General features: G+C 64.8%; 1 protein-coding gene across 2 annotated transcripts in view; it reads left to right on the plus strand.

Annotated features, from left to right (window-relative positions):
* The window catches only part of OLFM1 (olfactomedin 1), a 31,878-nt gene extending 17,976 nt beyond the window's left edge, over positions 1–13,902 (plus strand). For both annotated transcript variants that reach the window (XM_054584149.1, XM_054584148.1), the window contains exons 3-6: positions 222–377; positions 2,247–2,466; positions 7,207–7,313; positions 12,253–13,902. In XM_054584149.1, the coding sequence (XP_054440124.1) occupies positions 222–377; positions 2,247–2,466; positions 7,207–7,313; positions 12,253–12,927 (1,158 nt within the window). In that variant the 3' untranslated portion in view covers positions 12,928–13,902. The remainder of the gene's footprint in view (positions 1–221; positions 378–2,246; positions 2,467–7,206; positions 7,314–12,252) is intronic.
* Positions 13,903–19,957: the final 6,055 nt, after the last annotated feature.

Raw genomic sequence — 19,957 nt, forward strand, 5'->3', positions numbered from 1 at the left:
CGCCGGGAGAGGGCAGAGGGGAAGGTTGCCAAACCGTTTCTCCGCGTTTGTGGAGCGCTGCGCCCCCACAACCCTGACGCAGGCGACTGACGGGTAGTAAGGCGTTGGCCGCTCCGGGCTCCCAGCACGGCGGCCATGTGGCGAGGTCATGGTCGCGCATTAGGAGGCGAGCAAGAGGCGCTCGCCGCGGCCCCTGCCTTGAACCTGCTGCCTTTCGACAGGTGCAAAACATGTCCCAATCCATAGAGGTCCTGGACCGGCGGACTCAGCGGGACTTGCAGTATGTGGAGAAGATGGAGAACCAGATGAAAGGGCTGGAGTCCAAGTTCAAACAGGTGGAGGAGAGCCATAAGCAACACCTGGCCAGGCAGTTCAAGGTATGCGTGCTCCTCTCCCTCCCAGACCGGATTGCTTTCCCCGCAGGCTTCCCCTTTCCCTTTAGAGATAGCGATTGTGGGGTGGGGGGAGGGGGTGCCCAGCAAGGCTTGCCCTTTGCCGTCCTTGGAAATGGACTCCACCTGCCCTCGCCCCGAGGGGAGGGCCCGGGCCCTGGTCGCCAGCACCTAGCAGCTGCTGTGGCGGCCTCGGTCCCGGGCCCTGCGCCTCTGGAGCCCCGCCCCAGGGTAGCAGGGGCGGGGCCTCGCCCGTCCGTCCCTGCCCTTCCCCAGCTGCCGCAGGTGCACCCCGTCAGCTGAGGATTAGCTTAGCTGATTAGAGCCGTCTCGGAGCCACGATCACTCAGGCCGCTTTTCACGCCTGACCTCACTGGCTCCAGCGTGTCGTTTGGCTCTGACACGGCTCACTGTAGAGGCACAGGGAGGAGAGAGAGACACCAGCGTCTTTCTCACACTGGTAAGTACCCCTTTTCTCCAGACACCTCGGCACCTGAGAGTCGGAGTTTGACCTAAAATCCTATGTACATACGTATGAGTACGTCTGTGTACGCCCAGAGTTGACGCAGCCTCAGAGCTGCTAGACTGAGATGATATGCACCTTCGTTAAGGTATACATGCATGTTAATGGGAACTCGGTCACCCAGCCCCTCCCGACCAGAAATCGCTGACGCGGCCGCCTGTGGGCCCTTTTGCTGCTCAGGCCTCCCTTTGATGTGCCCCAGCAGGAAGCAGGAACGGATTGGCTTTTAAAGCCATACCTTCTGTAGACGAAATGGCAAGCTAATGAAGTTATAAATCTCTGTTATGAATAAAACAACAGCAAGCCCGACCCCGTGCAGGAGAAAGGAACGGTCGCTCTGGTTGGGGGCAGGCGGACGTCTTGTCCTTGCTCCGACCTGTCAGAAATTACCCCGGAAAGAGATTCTGACCAGCCCGACCACAGAGATCTTGTGTCTCTCCCTGAAAGGCCAGCCGCCCCTCCTCTGGGGTGGAGTCAGCGTCCTCCAAAGACGAGGGGGGTCTTCCGGCGCCGGGGCCAGCTCCACGGCGCCGGCCGCTCAGCCACTTCTCCCTGTCCTCACATTCAGGGCACGGTGGCTCTGGGGGAAGAAACGCGAGCCTTGTCTCGTACCACGCCCTCGTGGCCTTAAACACATCCCCAGAAAACGCTGTGAGGGAGTCTCTGCCACCGTCCGCGCAGTGTGTTTGGACTAGCGCTGGCCCCAAAGTGCGACTTCCTTTTTTTAAGTGACCGTGCGCTTATCTGTCTGTGAGTGGCTGTCTGTGCGAGGCCAGGCTAGTGAGGTAGCTCTTCAACGGTATTTCGTTTTCTTGCTTGCAGGGCTAACCTAAAAGCGTTTTTTCAATGCCGCAGTGACTGAAGAAGCGAGTGCCCATGCCCCCATGAAAGAGGGTCAGACAGCTTTGTGCACCTTGCATTTTTACTGTTACTTTCCAATCCTTAGCGCCATTTCACTAAGGAACCTTGACTCCAACCACGATCCTCTTTTGCATGCGGCCGTAGATGCATCCCACGAATACTTTGAACCCTTGTCGATGCATTTTTTGAAAACGAAAAGAAAAAAAAAAAGAAACTTTGTGTATGTGACTGAAAGCATGTAACCTTAAGATGTGGCATTCTACCTGACAATAAAGACCTTTCCCAAATATGATGGTGTTCTGAAGACTGTTTCATACGCTCTTCTAACTCGGTTGGACCAGGCCGTAAATAAACGCGTAACTGAGGCGGGAGCGTGCTCGGCCCCTCGCCCCGGGAGAAGCCAGGCCAAGGCAGGGTGTGACGAGTTTTTGCACGCACTGCACTGAACCCAGCTTATTTTGACCTTGCAGGCGATAAAAGCGAAAATGGATGAACTTAGGCCTTTGATACCTGTGTTGGAGGAGTACAAGGCCGATGCCAAATTGGTTTTGCAGTTTAAAGAGGAGGTCCAGAATCTGACGTCAGTGCTAAACGAGCTGCAAGAGGAAATTGGCGCCTATGACTACGATGAGCTGCAGAGCAGAGTGTCCAATCTTGAAGAGCGGCTCCGTGCGTGCATGCAAAAGCTAGGTAGGCCCAGCACCCGGCGGGGCGGGGCAGGCGCGGCGCGGCCCCGCCCACCGCGCCCTCCGCCTCGGGCGTGGTGCTGAAGCGGACAGCGCCCGCCTGGCTCCCGGAGCCCGCGGCCAGCCAGGGCTCCCGGGCAGAGCCGCCTGGGCAGAGCCGCCTGGGCAGAGCAGAGGCGCGCACGGTGCACCCGTGGAGCGCGGGGGCCCGCTCCCAGACCCCCTGAGTTGCACCAATAGGATGATGTTAGATGTTACAAACCATCTGAGGAGTGTGCGCGCGCGCGCGCGCGCCTGTGCATTGGGGTGAGTTCTTTAGGCCCAAGGTGGTTAGGGCTGAGTCCCATCTCAGACTCCCTCCAGGCCCAGGATGAGGGCTGAGGAAGCTCCGATGCTGCGCCAAGCCTAGAAAAGGGCAGATGGAGTCGCACTGCAGTGAGAGCGTGCCCATGCGCAGCGTGGGGCGGAGCCTGGGAGGATGGAGCTCGGGAGCCCCAGCTCCGAATTTCCGAAAAGGCCCCGCACCGCAGGGCGACCCCTTTGCATGCTCCTTTGTGCTTGAACACCCACCTGCCTCGCGAACCTTCCAGTCAACTGCCCTAACAAGCGTTCACGTCTTAGTGCCTGAGTCCACGTTTAAACAGCGCCCTCCAAACCCACGTCTAGGCTTTCCCCGTTCCCAGTTCCATTTCCAGGCGTCTTCAGAGGTTCTTGCCGCCGATTTTAAGGCAAAGGTTGCTCATTTTCAGAGTGTCTTTTTTTAGAGCGACTCAGGGCACCTCCGCTTTATGAAGAAGGTTCCCTTTGGTTTTTATTTGATGTTCTCAGTTCCCTTTTTCTCCACCCCGCCCCCCACCCCCATATACACATGCGCGCTCCAAGCACCTTCTTCTGAACTGAACGCGTCCCAGAAGAAGAAAGGCCGTTGCTGTTGTCAGTGGGCCCAGGAGTCGAGCCAGCCAGCCCTTCACCTGAGCAGGTTCCCGCGTCTAGATGACCTTCAGCACCGCCCCAGGCGGCCAGCGCAGGCACACACTTTAAGGCCCCCAGCCCCCGGGCAGCCTGAGGCGTGTTGGCGTGAAGAACGAATCTGTGTTAATGTGCCCCACGAGCGCGTGTCTCCTGCGTGTTTTCATGGCGCGCTTCATGGTGCCCCAGTGCCGGTGTGTCAGAGGCTGGATGGCTGCGGACCATCCCAGGAGGGGTCTGGGAGGAGTGGCCTCTCCCAGCTCATCTCCTGTTGACATTTTCTGAGAGTGCGTGCGACGTTTGAGAGGCCAACGGTGGCGGGGCCGTGCCGATGATCGTGGGGCTACGCGGTTGTTTCCGTTGGGCACGTTCTTTGGCTTTCTGCCTGCGATGACCCTGAGCTCCCTGTCACCGCCATCTCTCCCAGACCCTCCAAACCCTCCCACTGCAGGGTCTCTCTTGGCCTCTGAAGCATCCGGAATGGGGGAGGGTGATTGTGATATTTTGCCCCCAAAGCAACCCCCTCCCTGGTATACAGGCTGTGCATCCCAGGGAGAGACCAAGGTAAAACCTCCGTATCTTTCAATGAACGGGCGAAGGAGCAAAAGGGAAACCAGAGCAAACCGGTATAAACGGGGAGGAGCTCAGGGCCTTCCGGGGCGGTGCCGCCCCTCCCAGGACGCGCAGCCTTGCCCCCTGGACCTGGCCTATTTCTAGAAGCTGGTGAGTTCGCCTTCGGCTCAGGGTCCTGGGGCTGTCACATGGTTGCCCTCTATGGCTCTCTAGGGGGTCAAGAGAGGGCAGCGAGGCCCCAGAGGCCAGCTCTCCTCAGCGCAGCGCCGCCCCGGGACGCGCCTCCGCTTTACGTCTCTCTTCAAAAGCCCTGGGCATGCAGGGAGACCCATGAGTCAGGGTCTGCAAGTGCGGCCCTGGGGTCCGCACGGAGCCGGCACCCGGCGGATTCGGGTGAATGGAACTGGGACTCCCCGTCTGGGGGAGGCAGGAAGCGCCCCAGGGAGCTGCGGTGACCAGCTCGGGTTTCAGCCTCTCTCCGGCTGGGAGACGAAGGTGGCGGAGTCCCTGTGCCCGGGGCCTATGGTGCATCCATGGGCGTCATTCACATCGCGCGCTCCGCACTGCGACCCGTCCAGGGGAGGGGCAGGATCGGTGGGGAGGGGCAGGGAGATAGATACGTACATACATAGACAGACAGACAACAGATGATTCAGAGACAGATGGGCAGACAGATGACAGACAGACCGATAGATGATAGGCAGACAGACCAACAGGTCCGGCAGCTGCTGCCGCCTCCTCGTCCTGGGCTTCCGTTCAAGCTCAGCAACTTAATTGCCCCCTGGACATCCGGTGGCTGCGCTGTGTAGCCTTTATTTGAGGCTCGCAAGGGGCCGCCTCCCTTGCCCAGGGGTTGCTGACGTGCCCAGGACCGGGGGCGGTGGCCCTCTGCCGTGGAGCCGGCGCTGACAGCTGTCCCCTGCAGGTGGACAGAGCTGTGGCGGCTGCAGACCAGGGCAGCCACACCGCCGTCCCCGCCCCCTGCCCCTGGGCCCCTGGGGGGAGTCCGATCGGGCTCCCGGGTCTAGGGCACAGGGGTGCGGCCTGGGGCTCAGCCTCCTGTGAGGTGCACCTGCTCAGATGCTTCCCTCCTCCTCTTCCCTCCCCTCCCCTCCCCCACTCGCTCCTGAGCACCCTGATGACCGAGGGCCACCGCCGTGAACTGAATGTGCCCACACGGGACCGCAGGGCACTGCTGTGGGTTTGTTTGTTTAGATCCTGGCAGCTCCCGAGGTCCTGGCAGAGCCAGTCTGGATGGAGAACCAAAAATAACTCCATGACTCAGGCAGGGCAGCCTACAGCCCGGGCCCTGGCTCTGGCCCTGCTGCCGGCCGTGGGAAGAGCAGGGCTCCGGGGTGGCTGGCCCACCCCGCCCGCTCTCATCTGCGCCCTCAGGGCCGCCTGGGGGCCAGCAGAGGGTGCCTTTCAGCCCGAGCCCGAGCCCAGAGCACCCAGGTGAGGGGGAAGGGTGCCAAGCCCGGCAGAGCCTCCTGCACCTGCAACCTGTCCCCAAAGCGGCCGCCTCCCCTTCCGCGCGGCCACAGGCCCCGAGATCCTCCGCGGGCCGGATGCAGGTCGACCGTCCACGGTGCTCTCAGGCTGGGCCCACAGTAACGACAGGAGCGTGGCCCCCACCAAACGCTCCCCTGCCCTGTGTCAGACGGGCCACTAGACGCTCTGCATTGCTTAGCAGCTGGAACCCTCACCCCAGCCCTCCCAGGGGGCCGCCCTTGTAGACCAGGGACCAGCACAACCATCTCGGTGCCACACTGCCTCCCGCTCCCTCTACTAGGGCAGACAGTGAAGCGAGAGACTTCGAGGATTTTCTGAGAGATGAACGATGTCACCTCCAAGTGCCTGGCAGATGAATCACCCGCTCGTTCTCACCTTCGCTCATCCATCCATCCATCCATCCATCCGTCCATTCGCTCCGGCCCACTCCCAGCCTGAGTCCTGGGGAAGCAGAGGAGTACAGCAAGCTTCTTGCCTGCGGCAGTGAGACCCAGGCGCTCCCATGGGTGGCCCCAGGACACCTGTGGCCACGAGCACGGGTCCCTGAGGACGGGAGGTGGAGTCCAGATGGGAGAGGCCCTGGGAGAGGCCTGCTCTTCCTGTCTTCCCGAAGAGGCCACCCGTCTGGGCCCAGGCCCAAAAGGCAGACGGGACGGGGGTGGCCTCTCAGGGGGAGGAACAGCGGAGTGAGGGTAGGGGTGGGGCGGGGCCCGTGGCCAGGCCTCTGAGCAGAGCTGGGCGCCGCCCCGCCCTCTCGCCTTCGGAGCGTGGTACAGAGGACGCGTAGGGCCCGCCGGTCTCCGTCGGCCGGGCCTGGAGGAAGGGAGGGTGGTACAGAGAGTGCCTGTCCCCAGGACGCTCCCCACGGGCTCGGGAGCACACCTCCCCGAGGCTGGCGAGAGGCCGGGCTCGGCCGCACTTAGTGGCTGTGCGCCCGGGTTGGCGTCAGGCGGGGCAGCAGGGGCTTCGCGTGGCGCGGAGGCTGCCAGGGCTGCCCGGTGCCTCCCGGGAGGCAGGCCCAGGGCCGTGGGCAGGGCTGGGGCTGAGGCGGGAAAGCTGGCTCCCATCCTCAGCAGTGCCTGGGTGACGGGGCGGCCCTGAGAAGGTGCCACCCGGCCTCCGGCCTCCGTCGGTGAGCAGGAAGGGCCCGGAGGCCACATCCAAGGCCCCGTCCACCCCCGATCTGCCAGCCTGTCTGTGCCCTTGCGCCCCGGCTCTCTGGCCCCTGGGCTCCTCCTCCACAAAGGAGAAGAGACAGTTTTCACCCTCCAGGAAAAGCTCGCAGGCCGTGGGGGGCGGGTGGGGGGCGGGAGGAAGACGGTCCCACCTGACGGAAGGTAGCAGCGCAGAGGCTGCAGGCAGGCACCCCGTCCTCGCTGTAGGAACCCAATGGCGGCTCACTGCGTCCTGCGTGGAGCCTCACCAACTGACCGCAGGGAGGGAGGGAGGGATGGAGAGAGCCCGGGAGGGGGTGGGGCAGCCACGCCCCCCTCCCCTGCAGCCCAGGCCTCGGGCGCTTCTCTGGCTCCCCCCACCCCCGCCCTGGGGTGTCGCGGGAAGAGCCAGAGCGAGAGCCGCCCTCTTGTGGTGACCCCAGACCAGGGGCACGGAGGGGGCCCCACATCCCCCACGGCAGGCAGGCAGTCGGCCGAGGGACTCACTCGCGTCCTGCGCTCTGACTCTCTTCCAGCGTGTGGCAAGCTGACAGGCATAAGTGACCCCGTGACCATCAAGACCTCCGGCTCGAGGTTTGGGTCCTGGATGACGGACCCCCTGGCCCCAGAAGGCGACAATAGGGTAAGTGCCCCCCACCGGGCCTGGGCCCAGGGGGCCTGGGACAGGGTGCCCTCGTCGGACATGGTGGCCTCTGTCCGTGAGCTCCTGGCTCTCACGCCGGTGCCAGGGTGCCCCCTGCGCCCGCCCCAGCAGCGCACTCCAGGGACCGAGCGGGGCTCGGTGCCCCAGGGGCTTGTCACAGAGGAGGGGCTGGGTGTGAGGGTGCAGCGGACCCCGGAGGGCCCGCCCCAGGCCCGCGCCCCAGACGCTCAGAGCCTGAGGCCACTCAGCCGGCTGTCTGTCGGAGCCTCTGCTCTCCACCCGGGGAGAGCCCGTCGGGCCTCTCTCGTTAACTGACACCTCCTTTGTGTTTCAGTCACCATTCCCTTCACACTGACAGAGCCCCTCTCCTTTTGATTTAGGAAAGAGGCCAGGTTTTGGGAGGGGGCGGTTTTCCCTGGCCTTTTCCCACTGGCGTGAAAACTCAAAAAAGAGAAACCAGCGCCACGCTGGTCTTGATCAGGGGCCTGGGCCCCGTTGTTGCGGCCCCTCTGGGACCTGGGGTGTGGGGGCCTGGGGCGTGGGGACGTGGGGCGTGGGGACGGTCCGGCAGGCTGAGAGCTGGGGCACCACAGGGCGGCCTCCGCACGGGGCTTCCTCTGCAGGGAGGCTCCGCCCACGTCCTCCGCAGAGGGGAGAAGTTGTGCATGTTTTGCTGTCCTTTCGTGGCCACCAGCCTGACCATTGTCACCCCCACCCAGCAGTCAGGAGCCCCCTTTCCTTCAGCGGCTTGCGGGTCATTTAGAAAACAAACACTTGAGGGGAAAAAAAGAAACCTCAACTCTCCCTCTGGGCGGACTGAGGCTTTCTCAAGGGGCCGGGCAACGCGAGACCCCCTGAGCCGCATCTGGAGGGTCGGGCCCCTCTCTGCTGAGAGTTCCCGCCCCAACATCGGGCGGGCGGCACCGGGCACGGCCTCGTGGGTGTGAAACGTGAAGTGGCCCCTGCTCTTCCGGCCTCCGCCCTCCTCCTGGGGAGACCAATGTGGGGACAGGACTGCGGGCTTCGGGAGCCCCCGGCGGGAGGGGAGCCCGGTGTCACCCTCGCAGGGGGCCGCGTCCTCCGGGACGCTCGCCCAGTGTCTGCTGGGGGAGGGGCCTGGAGGGGCCTGGAGGGGCCGGCTGCACCCGGAACACTCCGGACAGGGTGCGGGTCGGGCCCTGCGGGGGAAGGTGGCCTTCCTTTTCCTTTCTGCGTTGTTTGGGGCGGCCGGCTGGCGCTTCCACGCTTTCTAACAATGTAATTGACTAACGGTCACGCCAGCTGCCCCTGGGTCCACAACACACCTGGAAAACCCCACCTCTGTCTGAGAGCAGTGAGGAAGGTGCTCTTGCCAGAGACGTTGGCCATGAGAACGATATGAAAAACGGCGACGGCTGGCCTGAGGCTCGGGCCGGCGCGCCGGGCACCGCGGAGGCGCTCCGTGTGTGCCGTGACTCCTCGGCGCCAGGGAAAGGCGCCCCCAGCGCACCGCACGTGCCAGCCCTGCGCTGCGCGCGCTGGGGGCCTGTCCCCGCTGGCCCTCCAGCGCCCCTCCAATGTGGACGTCACTGTTGCCTCCGCCGAGCGGATGAGAAAGCCCAGCGGGGTCGCGTGACTTGCCCAGGGCCTGGGGAAGGCTGGCCGGTGGTTTTGTTAACCGTCTACCGGGGCTGAGTCTCTTGCTGCCACCCACTGCGGCTGCCCTCCGCCCGACCGGCCTGCGGTCGGCGCACAGCCCACCCGCCCAGGTGGCCCTGGGGGTGTCCGGGAGCCGGAACCAATGTCCTGAGCGCTGCAAACAGGCCTCTGGGCCCAGCCTGCTAGCCGCTCGCCTGGTCTGAGCAGGCACTCCCTCATCAGCGCTCAGATTCCGAGGGCCGGGTGGGGGGCGCCCGCAGACCGCCTCCCCCGCACAAGGGCGTCGATCCGCAAAGCTGTCGGGCGGTGATGGATGCTCCTGATAATTAGACATCTGTTTTCTGCCTGATGGCGTGCCCGCCCTCCAGAAAGGCAGGCCCTGGTGATGGACAGAGGAGGGGGGCGGGGGCCAGGGGGGAGCGAGGGGCTGGCAGCGGCGCCGGGGCCGTCGGCGGCGAGCCCGGCGCCGACTCCCAGCCCGCCAAGTGGCGCGTCCCCGGGTCCTGCCAGTGATCTGGAGGAGACTGTTCTGTTTGGTTTGATCTTTTCCATTCTCCCGTCCAGTTTTGATTACACACACAGGCAGGAGACCAATAACTGGCTCCAAAAAAAAAAGAAAGGGAGATCAATGTCTGCTTCAGCGCAGGCTGGCGCAGGGGGCGGCGCGGTGAGGGGCGCGGCCGAGGCTGAGAGCTGGGAGGGACCCTGGTCGGCCTCTCTAAGCCACGCGGCTGCCTTTGTGCTGAGCCCGCAGAACAGGGTTCACGGGGGATGCCTGGGCTCCCTTGGCTCATTTATTAAGCTCCAACTGTGTGCCCCGCGTTGTGAGGGCTCTGGTGTTCCTCCACCAGGTCCAGAAAACGCCATCCCTCAGCCGTGACCTGCCCCCGCGCTTCTGGCCCTGATGCCAGGCTCCCGTCCCCAGCCCCCTGCCCGGCTGGGCTCCTCCCCCTCCCCGGGACACACACGTGCTCCAGGCACCCGGCTCCCCAGAGCCAAGACACGCAGCTCTGGCTGCGGACCCTTCCGGAGTCCGGCGCCCGCCTCCCTCGTGTCCGGCTGCCCCTGCCTGCCGTAGGAGCCCAGCCTCGCTCACCCTACGTTAGCACGGGACCAGCCTCCCTCGGCGCCCCCCGCCCTCAGCCTGGGGGCGAGAACTCCTGAGCTGACAGGGAAGCTCGCAGCCAGTCTGCGCTGGGCTGGGCCCTGGTGGCGGCGCAGGGGCAGCGTCTGGCCTGCGTGCTCCGTGCGCAGCTACAGCAGAGGTCTCCAGCTTGGCTTCTGCGTTATACTGTTAGCAGATTTTTTAAAGTTTCGGTGCCGAGGCCGCAACTCAAACCAGTTAAGTGGGTGTGGTGGGGCTGGGCCTCGGACCCCGGGCTTTTTAGGCCCCTCGGGTGACAAACAGAGGCAGAGGACCGAGGGGGGTCTAGTCCAGGGCGAGCAGCCGAGGCCCCGTCAGAGCGTCCGGCCCTGCACCTGGAAGCTTTAACCAAACACCAGAGCCCGGCCCACCCCAGGGACCGGATTGTTCCGGCGTGGAAGCTCCAGGGGGCCAGATGCAGCAGGTTGAGGAACAGGGGTCCCAGGCTGCTGGGATCTTTGAGGGTGTGGTCCTGGGTGAGGCCAGGCAGCGGGGGGCGCCCCTGGAGGTGACAGGGTCCCACCTGAGCTCAGGACTTGCCCGGGAGGGGAAGGAGGAGGCGATGGGTGAGCGTGTGTTCTGGGGGCCGGGGCCGCGATCAGTAGGCGCTTTGGGCTTCCGGCCGTGGGCTTCCCTGTTGTCCTCATTGGCTTCTCACTGGCGACTTGGAGCCCCCGGGCCGAGAGCTGGTTGTTCAGCATTCGGCACCCTCGCTTTCCCTGCTCCCCCAGAACTGCGGTCTCCAGACGTGGTGTTTACAGGAAGAAAAGGCGGTTTAAAAATCCTTCATCACTTGATGCCGATTTTACCCAGTTCCATCCACAGAAAGGAGGTGCTGGGCCCTGGGGCGCAGGGACACGTCAGGCCCTCAGACCCGTCCCGCTCTCAGAGGCCCAGTCGTGGGTGGGCAGGGGGTGGGGGCGACATTTGCACACAGTCACGAGGCCCTCGCCTTGCCGAGGTGGGGAGAGGTTTCTGGGAGGGGTCAGGAGAGGGTCGGGGGTCATCTTTGGACTGTTTGGAAAGAAGCAGTGAGCTCCCCGTCTCAGGAGACAGCCAAGCAGAGGCAGGAGGGCCAGTTGTGGGCGAGGTGGTCGTGGGCACACGCCCTGCGTCCCTCCGGCCCCTCGCCGCCCAGTGCAGCCCTCGTCCTTACCCGTGACCCCGTCACTGCGGGTAAAAATCCAGAAGTCTCAAAGGGGACCCAGTTTTGTTTTGTTTTGTTTTTAAATCCCATTAAAAACAAAAAGCACGTCTGAATGAATGTCTCAGGAACAAGGTTCTGATTTTGAAAACTGCTGACCTCCTGCGTTACGCCATGTCTGAAAGCTGTCGCGCGAGCTTCCCGGCGCCGGGGGGCCGGGGCGGAGGCCGCAGGTGTGGCCACAGCAGCCGCCAGCCCCGGTTCCGCCGACCCCCCGCACAGCTTCCTCGCTCGCGCCCGCGCTGGAGGTGACTGAAGCGTTCTATACATAATTTAGACGGTTTCGCGTCCGTTGGCATTTAAGCAACAATCGGAAGTGTCTTCCTCCGCGACCCCCACGGGGCCACTTCTGGGACTGGGACAGGCCGGGCCTCGGGAAGCCTGTATTCCTGTCGGAGAGGCCGTTTCCCACACCCCGAATGACGAAGAGCGATGACCCTCACGGCGGCCGTGTCCCAAATGCCGGCTGCTGCCGCAGAGAGCTGGCCGCGCACGTGGAGCGTGCGGGCGGGCGGGCGCCCCTGCCGGCAACCTTGATCCCGGGTCCGCACTGAGGCGGCCGTGCCCTCTCCAGCGCTGCCTTGCTGGCCTGGGCTTCATACCTGACGGCGTCCCGCCCTCCCCAAGTGTGAGCGCCCGCTGTGCGCCCGGGGCTGGGGGGGGAGAGCCGTGAACACGCAGGCGTGCCTGCGGACCCACGGCCCGGGGCGCCCGGCGGAGGACGGGCTCTGGCCCTCCTTGCCGCCCACAGGGGCTTCAGAGGCCCCCTCCCCTGGCCAGTCCCCAAACCAGACGCGCCTCCGCCCGGAGTCTGGGAGGAGGGCTCGGCATCGCCTTGCCCTGCCCGCGCTCCCCGGGGCTCTCGGCCCCGCGGGCGCCCGCCCCGGCGGCCCGTCTCGGGCGGAGCCCCTAACGGTCCGTTCTCCCCGCAGGTCTGGTACATGGACGGTTACCACAACAACCGCTTCGTGCGCGAGTACAGGTCCATGACCGACTTCATGACGACGGACAACTTCACGTCTCACCGCCTCCCGCATCCCTGGTCCGGCACCGGGCAGGTCGTCTACAACGGGTCCATCTACTTCAACAAGTTCCAGAGCCACATTGTCATCAGGTTCGACCTGAGGACGGAGACCATCCTCAAGATGCGCAGTCTGGACTACGCCGGCTACAACAACATGTACCACTACGCCTGGGGCGGCCACTCGGACATCGACCTCATGGTGGACGAGAACGGGCTGTGGGCCGTCTACGCCACCAACCAGAACGCCGGCAACATCGTCATCAGCAAGCTGGACCCTGTGTCCCTGCAGGTGCTTCAGACCTGGAACACCAGCTACCCTAAGCGCAGCGCCGGCGAGGCCTTCATCATCTGCGGGACCCTCTACGTCACCAACGGCTACTCGGGGGGCACCAAGGTGCACTACGCCTACCAGACCAACGCCTCCACCTACGAGTACATCGACATCCCCTTCCAGAACAAGTACTCGCACATCTCCATGCTGGACTACAACCCCAAGGACCGGGCCCTGTACGCCTGGAACAACGGCCACCAGATCCTCTACAACGTCACCCTCTTCCACGTCATCCGGTCCGACGAGTTGTAGGGGCCTCTGCCTGGAAGCCAAGAGTCCCAAGCCCTCGCCCACGTGGACGTCCCCGCGAAACAGCTGCCAAAACGATACTAACGATACTAATCACACTAACCCTGGACACTCATCAGCAACGTGGAGCCCGGCGTCGTGCGACGGCGCGACCTCCCGTGTGTCTCCAGCTCAGGCCCGAGGGCGACGGGATTGGGGAAGAAACCTCCCCCGCAACTTTGCAGCTGGAACTGCAGCCCGGGGCTCCCCTCGCCGCCCCCGCCCCGTTTTTGGTCAAACCACGTCCCGACGAAGTAAGGCCATGTCCGTCAGCCAGTTCTCGCCCGAGGACACCCCACTGTTGGGATCGCATGGACCTCTCCTTAGACCGTGGTCAGCGCTGAGAGCCGGGCGCGCGCGGCGCCCGGCGGGGTCGACGTAGGCTACCCCCGCTCGTACCCTGTCGCAGCCGCTGCCCCTCGACCGTGTGTTGTGTCTTAGATTAACGTGCTGAAACTCCAGTAGCCTGTGCCCCCTGTGTCTAGTCCCTGCCGCGCGGCGGCGGCGGCGGCGTGCGTGGCGCAGCCTGCCGCGGGGCCGCGTGCGCGCGCCCACCCGTAGTGTATCGTGCAGCGTGTGCCCTTGTCCCTTGAGGTGGTGGCCCTGTGCGTCCGGTGTGTGCAGTGGATGTTGTCATGCAATGCCGTAGTTTGGATCAGTCAGTGGGTGGTTCTGTCGCTAAAAAGAAAAATAGTAACCCTGTTCGCCCTCAGAGAGAGATACCCAAGTTCACAGTGAGGACTGTCGAAGGGATTGTTCTCTTCTTGTCCAACGATCTCAACCTCGTCGCCGCGGACGAGAAGCGCGCCTCTGGGGAGGCCTCCGAGTCCGGCGGGAAGGGGGGCTCCCCGACAGCGTTGGTGTGCGGAAAGCCCGTTTTTTAAGTAAAAAAGAGGGGAACTTTGTACTCTCCAGTTATCTAAGGAACAATAAACATATTAGGAGATGTTTGCGCTTCCCTTGTCATTTCTGAGGGTTTGTAAATGATGGATTTTTCCAGAGCCTCACGGACATGGCCCAGAACGTGTCTCCCAGGAAGGGGAAGGAAGGACCCTCCTTTCAAGGGTTGACAGTGGACACATTCCCTTTGGGTCTCTGACCGCCCATCCCCCACAGTTGGAGCCTGGAGGTCGTCTTGGCTTCCCCTCCCCCATTAGGGGGACAGGAATCAGGGCTTCACCCCGGGGGCCCCACCCCCACCCCACCTCTGCCCACTCTGCCTGCCAGGCTCCCCCAAGGTCGCATCTGGAGGGAGTCTGGGACCAGCCCCCACTTTAGATATGGGGGGGCACCAGCAGAAGCCTTGCTGAAGAGTGGGGAGGGGAGCCCCAGGCCCTCTGGCCAATTCGCTTCCCAGCGGCCACTGTGGGTCCTAGAGGTGACAGCCGGACTCTCGTCTGGGATCTGGACCCCCAGGCCTTGGAGACCAGGAGCTTAGGGCATCCAAGGAGCCCAGGTGCCACTGATGCCAGGTGAGGCCCTGGCTCCGAGCAGGTTGTGAGGCACCAGCAGGACAGACACCCCCCAGGGCCCTGAGCCCGTCCAGAGTGCCCCGGGGCTGCGTGCAGGCCAGGAAAGGGACACTGTGCCGCCTTTCACAGGACGCATTTAGGACCCGGCCTCCGAGGTCCGAGGCGTGGCGTGGCCGGCCCTCCCCTCTGCCCGGGGCAGTGGCACCAGGATGCCAGGCCAGTGACGCGGGCCCTGGGAAGCACCAGTGGTCCCCGGGAGCCCGGCCCGCCGGCGCTGCCCTCCGGCCGGTGAGGGAGCAAACCCGCACGCACCCTGAGCTCCCGCCATCTGTCCTGGAGAGGTGGGCGGCTGGCGCCAACCCCACCCCCGCGGTGTCGGCGGCACGTAGATGGGGCGGAGCTGACGTTCGCAGCGCTCCGTGCACGTGGGGGCGTCCGTGGCGTCCAGGGGCGGCCGTGGGCCCGCTCGGAGGTGGAGCCAGTCTGCGAGGGAAGCCACCGGGCGAGCGCGTGCCCTGCAGGTGCCCTGGCGACCGGCCTGCCAATAGCTGGGAAAACACAGCATGAAAACTAGGGCGGACGCCCTCGGGCCTCCCCATGGCCCCCCACCCCGGGCAGGGCAGGGGTCCGGCTAAAGCAGGAAGTTTGTGGGTGCGCCGCACCCCCCGTTAGGGCGTGAGAGCCCTGTGCGCGTGTCCTTAGATGGTGGTCGTCTTCCCTGGGGGCGGGGACTCCGGAAACGTGCCAGCCGCTGTGGGACCGCGCTGACTCGGCGTCCTGGCCACGGGGGCCCCGCCCCCACCCACCGGCCGGCCGGGGCCCCACACCCGCGAGCCCCTGGCTCCTGATCTCCACGGCAGGGAGACAGGGCCGCCTCTCCAGGGGCACAGGCGGTCTCTCAGCCCCCTCGCACATGGGCCCTCCCCGCCCGCCCACGCCCTGCGTGCCCCCTCGGCCCCCCACGCAGGTCTCCACCCCATGCCTGCGCTTGCTCAGGAGCCCCTGGGGCCCTCGGCAGCGCCCTCCCCACCACCCTGCCTCCCCTTCTGCAGCTCAAATGGCAACGGCCCCACCTCCTGGAAGCTTCTCCCGCCCTTTCTCCAAGGAGAAGCCCCTTGAAGTCCTCCCTGTATGGGCTTCTCTGCCTGCCCTGCTCCCAGCCGTGGCTGACTCGTTCACACCCACTTAAGCTTTGGGATCCACCAAGCCCGAAACCAAGAACTCCGAAAACCCTTCCCTGCTCTCTATTGTCTCTGCTGCCGCTGCCGCTGCCGCTGCCGGGGACAATAAAGCACCAGCAGCAAAAGGGAGAGGGATGCCTAGTCCTCGGTCAGAGCCTTATTGGCTGGAAGTCCCCGCTCGAACCACGGCAGGACCCGCCTGCAGTTGCAACTTTTAGAGGCAGGGTGGGGTGCCTTTTGATACTTTCATGTTCACAAAATACCTCGGGCTGAGATGGCACGCGACGCCCTCCCCGGGAGAGACGGACGGCAGCTGCGAGCCTCAGAGAAGCCCAGGGTTCAGTGACGCAGTCCCCGCGGCCACCAGCTGCTCCCGACAGGACGCGGCCCTGTCCCGGCGCAATCGGCGGGACCGTCTTGTACTTAGAGCTGCAATTACGGGCCGATTTCTCCGCAATTTCCCCTAATGACAGCGGAAGAAACAAATGTACAATACCTGTTCTGAGTCACCGGAAGACAAAAGGGTGGCCTGGTGGGCCCAGAATGGATTTAGTGTCTGAGCCTGTGTGTTTGCAAGGGAAAATACTCCTCCAGGATATTAAACACACAAGAAAAATGGTCCCGCCAGCCAGCAAATAAAACAGCCGGCCTGCTACTAAATCTCCCAGATTCCAATAACAGAATATATTGGCTGACGGCAGAACAGCTGCGGATGAATTTTCTTTATTAAAAGTTGGGCCTGGGATCAGGATTTAGCCATTGTTTTGGGTGTTCGGGAGCCAGGGCGTGAGACTCACCCTGGTGCCGCGGGGCCTGGTGTTTCCCGAATTTCCACAGAGTCCCTGCCCCCGAAGGGAGCCCGTGACGGGTGAGCCCACGCAGGCTCCCGGGGAGCTCCCCCCACACACCCCGCTCCTGGAGAGGCAGGACGCCCCTACGGAAGGCGTGCGGGCAGGTGGCACGGTGGCCGTGCCCGTCCCAGCTCCGCCCCGTGAGCGGGGAGGAGGCAGCCGTGTGGGCGGGACAGGTGGCCTCTGGCATTCTCGGGCAGTCCGGGGCCACCGTGCAGGAAGAAGGGGACTGAGGGCCGGGGGTCATTTCAGGCAGTTGAACATTCTGGGATGGGAATAGCCTGTGTCGTCTGTTGTAACATGTAGTCTGAATCCACTTGAAGGTTCCCAGTGGGAGCTTGTGTGTGATGACCCTCAGAAGACACCACGTTAGCGCCGCCCCCCGCCCCCCGCCAGCATGTGTCACCTTGGCCTGAGCAGCCCTGCAGGACAGACGCCGGGCTCCATGGCCTCAGGTGAAAACTCTCCCGGGGAAGCTGAGCTCCCAGCCCGTGCGGGAGGGGCCCCGTCCACAGGGGCCACGGACGGACAGGGAGACGCATCGGGCGGGCATGTTACGGGTCCTCGCGGGTCAGCGAAGGCCGGGGCTGCCTGGGCAGGGGCTGAGCCCAGTTTTGGACGAAGGCTTTTCCTCAGCGCTCCTGAGGCAAGGAACCCCCCAGAAGCAGCCCCTAGAGGCCGGAGCGGGGATCTGGGGGCAGGGGTTTGGGGTCAGACCCCTGTCCCGCTGCCGGTGCAGGTGAAAAGGGCATAATCAGGAAGAGCCAGCTATGGGGACTGCAGGGTCGCAGGGACCGAGGCTGAGTGCCCCCCCCCACCCTGGGACGCACAGCGGCAGGGCCGCCCCCGGCTCAGGGCCACCAGGCCCAGGCAGAGACCATCAGATAAGCTGTCCCATCCCTGGTGGCCCAGACCCACAGTGCTGACGAAGACAGCCCCTCCCAGTGTCCTCTGGGAGAGCTGTTTCCGAAAGGGCCTCCCGTTTTAGCAAATCCGCGGGGAGAGACTATCTTCACGGGCCACGGGGCCGAGACATGGAGCCCCTCCGCGCCAGCAGCAGGGACAGGCCCCCGCCGCGCTCACACCCCTCCCTCACGCAGGAGGCGCCCCGCCCGCAGGGTGCTCTGCGCTGTGCTGTTTGCACGCGACGGTTTTCTCTGAAGGTGACGTAAGGGACACGGAACTCTCCTTGCTCCTTTCCGTGGCCGTGTGGCCTTTCTGCCGCGTGGACACGACGCCGTGCGTGTCAGCAGCGCGGCCCTGGTGGTCCCAGGTCGTCTCCAACACTCTGCTCGTAAGAGCAGCCTCTGTGCCAAGTCACATCCCGTGTGGGCTCGCGACAGGCGTCTTTGGGCAGAGTGTCCGCTGTTTTGCCCGAGGCTGTTGCAGCCCCTGCGACAGGTCTCCCTCCTCCTCCCCCGATGGCTGGCCTCCCCGCCGCGTCCGGAAGCCCTTCGGGTGTCTTCCAGTCTGGCAGGTGAGGCCTGGGTCAGCCAGCAGCTCTGGGCTCGGCCCCGGTCCGGACACCGGGAGGCGTCTCCTCTGCGCGAGCCGCACACCCTTCCGGCCGCGACACCAGCGCCTCTGCAGCTCCGCCCTGTGCCGGGTGGGCCCGGCGTTACCTTCTCCCCAGGGGCCGCCCGGCTGCCCCAGCGCCATGCGGAATGGCCAGGCTTTGTCCCGCAGTGAAGCCGAGCGTCCTCTCAGCCTGCGAACCATCTCCAGGCTCTGGGTCTGCGATGCTGTCCCTGGAAGGGGCCACGCACATAAACGGGGTGGATGTGGCCCGGGGGTGGCGACTCATGTCCTGTCTGACGGGCACTGTCTCTGCCGGGTTTCCAAGGGCTGCTTAAACGGCAGGTGCACAGCGACACCCGCCCCGTGACCACGATGTCCCGCCCGACTGTCGCTGACTGAGTGGGATCTTTGCCTTCGGCCACTCTGCCGGGTCTGCGAAGATGAACGCGGTTTGGGGAGAAGGTGTGCCTGAGGGCTCTCTGTTCTCAACAAAGTGTGGGGCCCCCGAGACGGCCGGGACCCGCCCAGGTGAGGGCCTGTCCCTGAGGCGCCTTCGGGGGCTGAGTTCCCCCCGTTTCACGGACGTCCGCCCGGGGAGAGCGAGCAGCAGCCGGGCTGCCGCTCAGCGGCAGGTCAGCCTGCAGCCCGTGCGGCCCATCATGGCCCGCTCGGCCTGCCCTCCGGCCGGTGAGTCACCGGACGCTTATTCATCACACGGCAGGCGGCAGAAGGTGCCGGTGCGGTGAGCCCGGCAAGGATCCGGGCTCGTCCTCCAGCCCCAGGTGCCGGTGAGTCACGGATGCCAGGCGGCGCTGAGCCAGGCAGCGGAGGGAGGCCGAGCGCCAGGGCGGCCAGCCAGTGGGCGGCGACCTTCCCTCCAGGAGCCCTCCATCCCGCCGCCCCGCCCCGTGCACACAAGACAGGTACAATGCAGCAACACACGCGGGCACGCGCTGGCACACGCACGCACCCCGGCTAATCCCAGCCCCCAGCCAGGCGCCGGGCAGCGGCAGGTTGGCACACGGCCCCGGAGGCCGCACTTTTGGGGTCGAAATGAGAGCCGTGCCCCACCCGGCCTGCTTTGGGGTGACTTCTTCCTTCAAGGCCTCGTCCCTCCTGACCGTCCAGGATGCCTGCCAGCCTGAGCCCCGGGTCATCACAGGAGGGAGGACACTGTCGAGTGTGCGGTCACCGGCCGCGGCTCCCTCCTGTCTCCACAGCACACGCCCCTCCTGGGGACTCAGCGCCCTCCCCTGTCCCCGGGCCTGAGGGACGGGGGCTGGGGGCAGTCCGGTGACGCTGGTGGGCGCTCCCCGTTCTCTGGGAGGTGGTCCCAGCCCCATGGCCCCTCTGCCCAGGCTGGCGGGGGTCGCCAGCCTTCACACAGGGTGGGAGGACTTCAGGGGAGGAGCCTGGGGCCCTCCCCAGCCCCCACTCTTCCTTGGTGTCCCGAGTCCTCGCCAGGCGATGCTCGGCCCTCCTCTCCACCTCCAAGCCACGGCTGTCCCCGCTCCACAGGCAAGGACAGGGAGGCCCCAAGAGCCTGGCTGACACCTAACAAGCTGGAGCAGCTGGCTAGTGGCAGGCCTGGGGTGGGCCCCACGTCCCACTCCCCGCCTGGGGCCCCGGGCCACCTGTTTAGAGACAGAGGGGCCCCGGCCCACAGCTGCCTTCTCATTGGCCACCTGCCAGGATTGCCACGGTGGGGCGGCCGCCCCCCCACCCCGCATCTCCTTGGCCACAGCCCGGCCCCGCAGGGAGGGGGAGGCCCAGCCGCTGACGCTGTGAAAAGAAACAGTAATTTCCTTATTGATCTTCTCCTTCCCGCCAAGGGCTTTGGAAATAAGGTCGCCAAGAATGATGCGGCCCGCGTTCTTCATTGTTTCATTGTGCTTATTGAATTCCTGGTTTTTCCCAGCGGACTCCCCTGCTCTCCCCCCTCAGCTTCCTGCTCCCAGGACAGACCTCCGGG

This window comes from Pteronotus mesoamericanus, unplaced genomic scaffold, assembly GCF_021234165.1.
Source record: "Pteronotus mesoamericanus isolate MK-2021 breed Mesoamerican mustached bat unplaced genomic scaffold, CSHL_Meso_final contig_78, whole genome shotgun sequence".
NCBI classification, from domain to species: Eukaryota; Metazoa; Chordata; class Mammalia; order Chiroptera; family Mormoopidae; genus Pteronotus; species Pteronotus mesoamericanus.